Raw genomic sequence first — 10,679 nt, forward strand, 5'->3', positions numbered from 1 at the left:
GATGTGATGCTGGGTAGGTTAGGTGTATTACATGCATTTGCTTCTTATAGTTTTCAACTTACAGATGGGTTTATCAGGACGTAAATCCATCATAAGTCTAGGAAGATCTATATAAGATTTGGAAAGATGGAAGGCACCTGTTGCATGCGACAGAACAGCGCAAACTCATGGTGAGGGAAATGACCACCGCCTTTCCCTATGCTCTTACTCCGCGGCCCCAGCATTCCAGTTTAACCCCACAGGATTCCCACAAGCCTCCTTCCCTTTTCTCGGCTACCCTTCGCACCTGTTCTCTCCGCCCGCCATGTGTGCACATGCGCGGAGCGATTCTTAACTGCTGCTTTGGAGACCGCGGGGCATCGATCCACTCCGGGCTCGGCTTCTTCACTTGTCGGCCCTCGATTGAGGCGCCTTGTATCGTCACTTCCGGTGTCTCGGCTTCCGGCTTCCGGCTTCCGGCTTGTGATTCGTACGGGACGCCGCGGACGCCTCCGGTGAGTTGTACGGGACGCCGCGGACGCCTCCGGTGAGTTGGAGCGCTTTATTCTCTTCTTTTGTTTTGTTTTGTTTTGTTTTGTTTTGTTTTGTTTTGTTTTCGGTACGCGGGCCCTTCACTGTTGTGGTCTCTCCCGTTGCGGAGCACAGGCTCCGGACGGGCAGGTTCAGCGGCCATGGCTCACGGGCCCAGCTTGGAGCGCTTTATTCTTAACTTTCTCCGCTTTCCCGGCTGCGGGTTGCCATTCGGTCATACGCTCTCCTGCGGGAGCTGGGGGTGGGCAGGGCGCGGCGCCAGGGCCGGAACGTATTCGCGGAGGGTCGGCGAGGAAGCGAGGGAGGCATGGAAACTGACGCTCGGGTCTGGCTAGGCCCCTGGACTTAGGAACCTTGTCTCTGGCGGGACGGGTCGGAGCCGGGGATCGTGTGGCCGCTTCCTGGGGCTTCGGGCCGGGGCCGTGGGCGAATGTGCCTGGGTCTGGAGAGGCGGGGACCCTCGCGCATATGAAGTTATGGATAACTGGTGTTCTTTCGCTGGTGCGAGTCGTTTACAGCTCGCTCTGAGCCTTCAAGTGCTTGCCGGAGGCTCCCTTTTGGATCCGGGAGGCGACTCCCGGTACCCCAGCAGCCCCGGCCACTATCAAACCTCGCGTGAGATAAAGCGAGAACTTCTCCTCTGATCTTTCTGCCTTAAGTTTGATCCTTGTCACTTCCCTCTCGTCGTCGTTCGCGACCCCAGTCTCCCAGGTTTCAGTTTAGGGCGTCGCAAGCCTCTGAGAAGCGTTACCTTTCCCCTGTTACCCGCACAAGTACAGTCCTTGTCTGTGGGCTCTTTCCTTGTTAGTCATCCTATGCTGTGCACATACTGTGGGTGTAAATGTTCATGGAACGAAGAAATATGCGGGGCACCAAGGAAATAAAGCAAGGCCACAGTTTGCAACTAAAACAGTGGGGAAAAATGAAATAGTGTGGTGGGTGTGAAAGAAAAGTGCAAGAGACAGAAAACACGGGCTGAATTCTTAGGCCTCCTGCTTATCAGCTATGTAACTGGGCAAGGACTTGCATTAACCTGTAAAAGACGTTAGTAACAGCTGCTCGAAGTGCTTACTTCTGATTCCAGAGCTGCTAGAACTTTATTTCATTTAGGCTTTCTAGCTCTACTGGGTAGATTCTGTTACCATCCCCGTGTTACAGATTTGGACCTGGGAGATTAGAACTTGCTCTCAGTCAAGCAGCTAGGAAGAAGCATAGACAGATTTGAATTCAGATCCGGCTGGCTCTAGAATCTGAGCTCTTAACCATCAGGCGGTACCGCTCCAGTCTCTCATTAGAGGTGACTTTGGAGTGAGGGCTGTTGGTGATAAATTAAGTAATAGTATGAAAGGGCTTTGTAAGAGTATCCATGAAAGAGTTCTTGGCAAACTTCATTAATGTTCTTTTTTTTTAAATAAATGTACTTATTTATTTATTTTTGGCTGCGTTGCATCTTATTTGCTGCACGCAGGCTTTTCTAGTTGTGGCGAGCGGGGACTGCTCTTTGTTGTGGTGAGTGGGCTTTTCATTGTGGTGGCTTCTCTTGTTGCGGAGCCCTGGCTCTTGGCACGCGGGCTTCAGTAGCTGTGGCACGTGGGCTTAGTAGTTGTGGCTAGCGGTCTCTAGAGCGCAGGCTCAGTAGTTGTGGCGCAAGGGTTTAGTTGCTCCGCGACATGTGGGATCTTCCCGGACCAGGGCTCAAACCCGTGTCCCCTGCATTGGCAGGCGGATTCTTAACCACTGCGCCACCAGGGAAGTCCATTAATGTTCTATCTTTATGATTTTTACTGGATATACATTTGCTCGTTTCTTTTTTCATTTTTCTTGAAATCTCAGTTTTTAAATTTTGTTAAAAAAGAAAAGTTATTAGGTAGATGGGAGAACAGTATCACTTGTCATAAGTGAAAGATAAGTATAAAAATAAATAAATGTATGGAATAAAAGAATGTTATTAAAATCTGACTAGATAATAGTGCCCCACCAAGTTTTCAGCCTGAGAACTGTTCTCCTTTTGTTTAAAAAAGAGGGCTAGGAAGTCCTCGAGAGATTTTAAATACTACTGCCAAACTGATATTTTCTGACATTGGGGGTTGAAAGAATTGAAAAGTTAGTACCCTTGTGCTGTGTCCTTAATGCCATACTATCATATGAATGAATCCTCCCTGTTTAATAACGGAATATTTACTGTCTCTTTAGACTATTTGAACAGTTTAACCCACAACATGGATATCAGACCAAATCACACAATTTATATCAACAATATGAATGACAAAATTAAAAAAGAAGGTAGGTGCTTTTTTTAAAAAAACTGAAGTGTGTTTGCTTACAACCATCTTAAAAATTATACAGCTTCAAAAATTCTCATCTAGTCATCTTTCTCAGTGCCTGAAATAATGTTTTATCCCTTATCGTGTAAGGATTTTAAGGCTTTTTAAAGATAAAAATAGGTAGGGGCTGAAAATGTGTTGAATCTGTTTTCACTCATAGTTAAATGGTTTCAAAAACTTAAAATTAGACCGCTAATGGGAATAGTATGATGTTTTTATTAAAATATGTAACTTTGTATAAATAAATGGGGGGGCACTCAGTGCCATGTCATTTTATGAAGAATTTTGTCGTAGTTTCATTCACAAATAACTGGTTTCCCCTCTAATTTTGTGCAGAATTGAAGAGATCCCTGTATGCCCTGTTTTCTCAGTTTGGCCACGTCGTAGATATTGTGGCTCTAAAGACCATGAAGATGAGGGGGCAAGCTTTTGTTATATTTAAGGAACTGGGCTCATCCACAAATGCCTTGAGACAGTTACAAGGATTTCCATTTTATGGCAAACCGATGGTAAATCATTCTTATTTTGGCATTAATTGCTGTTAATGGTATGATAGATGTATAAATATACCCTTGAAAATATGGCTGTTGCTTTTTGCCTTCAGTGAAGAGTGGGTTTCGGTTTATTTTATTTATGTATTTATTTTTATAGAAACACAGTAGTAGAGCTTATAATTCACTTCTTGATTTATGATAGTTCAAATAGGCAAAAACAAAATACATTGAGATGTAGAATATTTTAAAAACAATGGCAGTATAGGCAATATTCTCATCTCAAAAGAACTAGAAATTAATAATTACTCAGAAGATTAAAAAGAAACCTCTGTAAACTTGTAAACCAACACAAAACAAAAATCGTGGGTCAAAGAGGGAATCCAGTCTGAAGTTTCAGAAAGTACCATAGTGAAATACTGCGTGTCAGAAGCTATGCAGTCAAAGCACTGATCTGAGGACAGTTCATAGTTGTAAAGTCATAGGTTTTATTAATGAATAACAATGAATGGAAATTAAATAGTCACACGTGGAAAGTTTTAAACTCAGGAGTGACATGAGATTTCACATTTAGCTGCTGGATGAAGATTGGATTGTGGGGAGGGCAGAATGGAAGTAGGGAACTCAGGAGGCATTGGTATTAAGTCAGAGATGGTACAGGATTGGATCAGGGTGGAGACAGTGTATATAGCAAGGGGCTCTAGGTGTGTGAATAGGTACGTAGTACCTTGGGTGTGGATTTCAGTGCTTTTCTTCCGCAACTGGAATGTGATGGGAAGGGATGTTGGGGAAAGAGCCGAGGCCCAGAGTTTCAAGGACCCATGTTCTCAATCTAGTTCTGCCATTAACTGGCTCTGTGCTCATGTTCACTTTCACCTGTTTAAAAAAAAACAATAATAATAAGCACACTGGATATTCTTTGGTTTAATTCAGAAGCGAGCAAAAACTCTATAAAGGACCAGATAATAAATATTTTAGGCTTTGTGGGCCACATACGGTTTCTATTGCATATTCTTGTGTGTGTGGGGGGGGTGTGGGTGTGGTTTTTTAAACAATCCTTTAAAAATTGTGTTAAAAAAAAAAAGAAAAGGAAAGAAAAAAGTACTTAACTAATAAGCCATACAAAATCAGGCCATGGGCTGGATTTGGCCCATAATCTGTAGTGCAGACCTCTCATCTGATCTTTTTTTTTTTTTTTTTAACACAAATGAAGAATCAGGCACAGAAAGCTTCTATTACTGTAACCAGTGGCATCATCAGGACTTGAAAGCTAATCTCCTGGACACACAATATTGTGATTTTTTCCCCCTAAACTAGGATTCAGCACCCTATCTGTAAAAGGGCCAGATAGTAAATATTTTAGACTTTATGAGCCAGATAATCTCTTTTGCAGCTACTTAACTTTGCCTTTAGGGCCAGAGAAGCAGCCACAGAAGGTGTGCAGATCGATGAGTGTGCTGTGTCTCAAGAAGACCTAACGTACAACACCAGGCAGTGTTGGCTGTGGTCAGTAGTCTGAGGACTTTGGTACCACGCTGTTTAATTCAGGACTGAGCGCTGTTTGTCTGTTACTGGAGCACATTTTCTTCCCGTCCTCCGTCCAGCTCTCCTTTTCCCATCATTTCCCACCTGACTGGGCACCATATATATAGAAAGTCCTGTTGCAGAAAACTGGGGGATAGTACCTGCATACCCCAATTTTCAGTAAATTGGCATTTCCTGAGACCAGTTTATCTTTCTCAGTAGTGTAAAGAAGTAGCATAAGTGAGATCTCAGTTGGCAGTAGCATAAGACTGGGTTTTAGTTTAAATGTACAGTTACATTAGTATGAAGGAACAGTTTCTTCTCGTAGAGGGTGTTAGGGCTGTTTGCTAGTTGGGATGACAAGTTTGCATGTGCCTGTGACTGAGATGCAGGAAGGCTGGAAATCGTTTGCTGCGTTTGGCACCGGCTTCACCTTGCCAGCTAATTATTTAAAATCAATGGAGAAAGCCCGTTAAACTGATCTCATATTGAAGGTATTTTAGGACGTCTGTTCTCTGCCTTCAGGAAAGTAGTAGATACTGCCAAATCTCCTGCATCCTGGAAGGAAGAAAAGAATGTTCCTTGAGCTGTCTTGATTATACTTACTTAGGTGGTTTCAGTTGCCAACACACCAGATCAGAAATGAACAAAATTTTCTATAACTTGGAACTCAGAACAAAATTATTCTCTGTGATTCAAGGGCATTTGGTTATTTAATTCCAAAAATACCTCAGTAAAGTAGAACCATCTTCCTAAGGACTTCTGTCATGAAACCTTTGGTATAAATGTAAATCTTGCACCTTCTCTAAGCTGTGGGTGGACTTTTATTCCTGACCAGTATTTAGTCTAGACCAGGGTTTTCAGCGCTGGCACTTTTGCCGTTTTGAACTGAATACTTTTTTATTGTTGGGGCTGTATTGTTCATGGAAGAGTGTTTAGCAGCATCTCTGGCCTCTGCCCTCTTAGCATGACGACACACAGTGTCTCCAGTCAGCGGTGCCAGCTGTCTCCTCGTGGGCAGATTCACCTCTGGTTGAGAAATGCTGCTCTAGACCAGCCAGCTAAGAGCGAGGGCTGAGGTCAGAAATTTTCACAGGTCATAGGGACAAATACAGGATCACCCAAGATCTGTTCAGGTCAGGAAGAAGGGAGTTGGGCGGGAATCCCTGGGAGCAAGTCAGAGTTGGTCCCAAACTATTTCTTTTGGTTAGATGATGACATGCAAGACTAGCAGAGTTGCTCGCAGGGTAAGTCCACTTGGAGCTGCCATGGTCCAGCAGCCAGAGGAAGCCTCAGGGACTGAGGTATCGTGGGAGGCCTGCCGCCCCCCTCGGTTCCCCCGAACATTCAACTATGCAGTAATGCTTTAGGCCAGGGCCATACTGCTCAAAGTGTGGGCCCCACCATCCCCTTTGTGCTTGTTAGAAGTGCAAAATCTCAGGCCTCACCAGACCCCCTGCATCAGGATCTGCACTCTTACAAGCTCTCCAGGTAATTGGATGCACATTAAAGTTCATGAAATGCTGTCCTAGACCAGTGTTTCTCAACGCTTGTTCCGTCGTGTGTGCTGTGCCTGCTGGCTGTGGCGTATTACTCATGCAAGTGACCTGGTTGCACTAGCTGTGATGCCATCTTTTTGTTTCCTTTCAAAGCTTTTTAAATTTAAGTGGATGCCACTGTTAGTCATTTCATTTAAAAATAATAGACCAGATTCAAGGGAAAGTCATTCTCAATCTTTGGTACTTTAACTTTGGAAGTAACAAATTCTATGCATATATGGACCCTCTATGTGTCTCTGTAAGGGATAGACAGCTTTCCAATGCAGTTTTCTCTGTTCTTTTAAATGGAGAGGGGTAGTGGTGCAGATATTTCAGTCCTGTTTTTCTCATATGAAAATCTATGGTTTTTTCTTACAATAAACACAGTTGAATCTAACTTTGTCGCAGTTGTGAATCATGGGTCACAGTTTATTTTCATTTGGTGCTCAGTATATTTGATAGATTTCCTTAAGTATGTGTTTAAAATTAGCTCGTATTTGCATAATGAAATTTGAAATATTAATAACAAGTGTAGAAACAGCCGTCAGCATGATGAAAAGTAACTTGTTTTCAAATAATTAAAACAGCGAATCCAGTATGCAAAAACAGATTCTGATATAATATCTAAAATGCGTGGCACTTTTGCTGACAAAGAAAAGAAAAAAGAAAAGAAAAAAGCCAAAACTGTGGAACAGACTGCAACAACCATGAACAAAAAACCTGGTCAGGTAAGATGGGCAAAAGTTCATTTTTGTTTTTTGGTGTTAAAAATTTGATAGAGATGTCTGTCTTCCATTTGAGGGGTGATCTTTGAGGCACACATGTACACATGTGTGTGTTTAAAGGTAGATTTTTAAGAAGCTGGAATGGTTGAATTCTAAAATTCCAATATTTGTGTTTAAGCAACAGATTAAAATATAAACCTTTACATATGCAGATTTATATTGAACAGTTTTTTTTAATTTGCATGACATTTAGTTCCATCATTCTCTAAAATTTGTTAATTTCTATTGGCTTATTTTTCGAGTTCTGTGTATAAATAATACTGTAGATGTTATCTTTAATCATGAGTATGCCACTGAAAGCTGCTTTCTTTGAACAGTTCAGGAATTCAAAATCTAATTTAAAGTACCAGATAAAGATGAAATTATCATCCAGAAAGTAGTTGCTTTGGGATTGAAAGTGATTAGAAATCAGTTGTACTAAGTACAATGCTTGACTTTTTTCTAGTTGTTTTTAAAAAAAGGGAAAGACTGGTCCTTATATTTCTCCATAATTTTAAAGCTTAGAGGTTGAACTTTATGATATAGACCTTTCAAAAACATTTGACAAGTTAAATACATAAATGTTGGAGTCAGAGTTTTAAGATGTAAAATCTCAGTGAAAGTAAATAGATTTAAAAAATCTGTTTGTTAATCTTATTTTTATGAAGTAATTTAAAATGTAAATACCTGCTGCTTTTTTAGAGGGGTTGGAAATGTTAACTCTTTCTCTATTTCTTTGGGTTAGGGAACACCAAATTCAGCTAATACCCAAGGAAATGCAGCACCAAATCCTCAGGTAATATTTTTTTCCATGTGATACTTACTTTAAAATAAAATTACAAGACAATAACAATAATTACAACAACGTGCATGTCTCCAAAAACAAAATGATTCCATGTATAAGCCACAATAATGTGGAAACTCATTCATCAAAACGTTTTAATCTTCTTTAAGAGGGAGAAAACAAAACCTGACTTTATTCCTTGCTTCCCATGGTGAGTCAATGACAGAATCAAAACGATAGATCCTAAGCTCTATGAGGTCAAGGAGCAAAATGGTTGTTTACCGCACAGTACATGGCCCAGAGCTTTCCAGGCTTGTGGCTTGGTATCCATTCCCATTAGCTGAAGCACTAACCCATCTTTTCTCATAGAGCAAAGTTGTTTTACAGTTAAGTTGCCTTTGCTCTTATTTCCTCAGCACATACATATTTAAGTCTCCTGATATAGACTTATCAGGAAACTCTTTACCAAAGAGTTTTAGAAACTCTTTACCTAAGCTTCCCAATAAAGGCCTCAAAAAGAAAGCCTGAGTTATGTACTAATGGTTTCCCGATTAATCCCTTGGGTGCTAGGGTCTGACAGGGTCCTTATATCCAGGGAATTCCTTGCACCACTGAGGTTTTCCTCCTCTGATTTTAAGTTATTTGCATTTTCTTGCATTGTCTACTCTTTTGAAGTCTTTCAACAATTATAGTCCAGTTCACAAATGCCAGCACTTAATTCTCTAAGCCCTAAGTTGTTCTTTACATTTCATCTTTTTTCTTCCACGAAATTAGCCTGAAGACAGAGGCTCTTACATATAAAGACCTTTTCCTATAGTTCCGCTTAACAGTGTCTGTATGCACTTACTTGTATGTAACTAGATGCCATGTATATCTCATTTTCTCAGAAGAAAAAAACATTAAAAATTGCCAAGCAGTGGTTCTAAGTGGAAATCTTTCTATTTCCAGATTTTCTCACACACTGGGAGGTAGTGAGCGATAGCGCAGAGGATTGAATATCTGAGGGTTAAGCAGCTGAGGATGGGTGACACCGATGCCTTCTCTGGTTTGTTAGCATCGGTTATATAATCCAGACGACAGAATCCTCCCGTTCCAGCTGACCTCCAGATGCTTAAAACTTAAATATTGTTTTAAATACCGTTAGTTAAATACTTAAAAACTGTTAATAAGATTTATAATCTTCCAGATATTTATTAAGTGACTTGAATGTCTACCTTGTTTGGTTACTGTTAGGTTTTTGCTTATTTCTCTGGTGTCACTGTTTCTCAGCTTTAGTGTTTGATGTAGTAAGATTTCACAAGCCTTAAACGGTGGAATGTAGTTTTCTGAAGTTTAGATTTTAATGTAAGAGCCAAATGGTTTACTGTACTTTTTATATTTACAAACTAACTTTGCCTTTTTTTTTAATAGGTCCCTGATTACCCTCCAAACTATATTTTATTCCTTAATAATTTACCAGAAGAGACTAATGAGATGATGTTATCCATGCTGTTTAATCAGTAAGTGTTTTCATAAACAAGTCTGTGTTCTGAGAGTCTCCTGACAGGACAGATAGCACTTCCCTGGGTTGAATCCGTTTGTATATCACACAGTAACTCCTTACAGCTTCATTGAGTTGCTCCAGGATTAATCATGAATTGAAGCCAGTCTGCAGATTTAGCAAATAAAAAGCTAGATTACCTGTAATGTTTGAATTATTAATTCTAGTTGATGAGTAAAACAGGAAACAAAGCTTTGATGAAATGACAAAAACAGAATTAGCTTACATGATTCCTGCAGTTCTTTTCATGGTATTAATTATAATTTAGGCTCTTTCATCCCACTCAGGATTCTTGCTGGGATGTGATACTTTTCCTGGACTCATATCAGGAAGTTGCTTACCAAATTTAAACACAGACATTTGCGTATTTGATATCATCTCTGTATTTACATGTATATAAATTGTTTACATATATAAAAATTGTTTTAATTCTTTATAGGTTCCCTGGTTTCAAGGAAGTACGTTTGGTACCTGGGAGGCATGATATTGCTTTTGTTGAATTTGAAAATGATGGACAGGCTGGAGCTGCCAGGGATGCTTTACAGGGATTTAAGATCACACCATCCCATGCCATGAAGATCACCTATGCCAAGAAATAAGATTTGGGATAGCTGCCTTTAAAGGACTTGGTGTTATGTATAGTTTTCGTTTTGATAACATTTGGTCAGGCCACTTTAATAGTTGGGGGTAGGGGAAAGTGTATGTGAAATTTTTGTAAAGGATTTAAAACATTACCTAGTCTTTGTTTAGCCTTAGTGAACTATGAACTGTGAAGGCCTTAATTTTGTACAATAAACTTTTATTTGTATTCTGTACATAATATTTCATTTATTGGCCCACTGTCCTATCATCAAATGCTTATGCTAGTCTAGAACACATCTTAAGGTATATAAAACTGTAATAGGATGCTTTTCTTGTGTGTGTTTTTTTTTTTTTTTTTAATTCAGTAGCCAGGACTTCCTCTGACCACAGCCAGGAAATGTTCTCTCTGATTTTTTTTTTAATTAATTAATTAATTTACTTATTTATTTGGGGCTGTGTTGGGTCTTCATTTCTGTGCGAGGGCTTTCTCTAGTTGCGGCAAGCGGGGGCCACTCTTCATTGCGGTACACGGGCCTCTCACTATCGCGGCCTCTCTTGTTGCGGAGCATAGGCTCCAGACGTGCAGGCTCAGTAGTTGTGG

At 40.5% G+C, this 10,679-nt stretch overlaps 1 protein-coding gene across 2 annotated transcripts; it reads left to right on the forward strand.

Moving 5' to 3' along the window:
* Positions 1-314: 314 nt before the first annotated feature.
* SNRPB2 (small nuclear ribonucleoprotein polypeptide B2) lies at positions 315-10,679 on the forward strand. 2 transcript variants are annotated; one of them, XM_079945668.1, is made up of 7 exons: positions 315-526; positions 2,725-2,814; positions 3,192-3,364; positions 6,996-7,136; positions 7,918-7,968; positions 9,367-9,455; positions 9,936-10,676. In XM_079945668.1, exons 2-7 carry the CDS (start codon positions 2,751-2,753, stop codon positions 10,093-10,095), a joined length of 678 nt encoding a protein of 225 aa, XP_079801794.1. In that variant the 5' UTR covers positions 315-526; positions 2,725-2,750; the 3' UTR covers positions 10,096-10,676. The 2 variants fall into 2 exon arrangements, with proteins under 2 accessions (XP_079801794.1, XP_079801795.1); XM_079945669.1 differs by lacking the exon at positions 315-526 and having other exon boundaries at positions 2,730-2,814; positions 9,936-10,679.

Source organism: Stenella coeruleoalba, assembly GCF_951394435.1.
Source record: "Stenella coeruleoalba genome assembly, chromosome: 15".
Taxonomy (NCBI): Eukaryota; Metazoa; Chordata; class Mammalia; order Artiodactyla; family Delphinidae; genus Stenella; species Stenella coeruleoalba.

Coding starts and splice junctions, on each gene's coding strand:
- SNRPB2 (XM_079945668.1), top strand. CDS start 2,751: ATGGATATCAGACCAAATCACACAATTTATATCAACAATATGAATGAC. Junction 3,365..6,995: donor CATTTTATGGCAAACCGATG/GTAAATCATTCT, acceptor TAATTAAAACAG/CGAATCCAGTATGCAAAAAC. Junction 7,969..9,366: donor ATGCAGCACCAAATCCTCAG/GTAATATTTTTT, acceptor TTTTTTTAATAG/GTCCCTGATTACCCTCCAAA.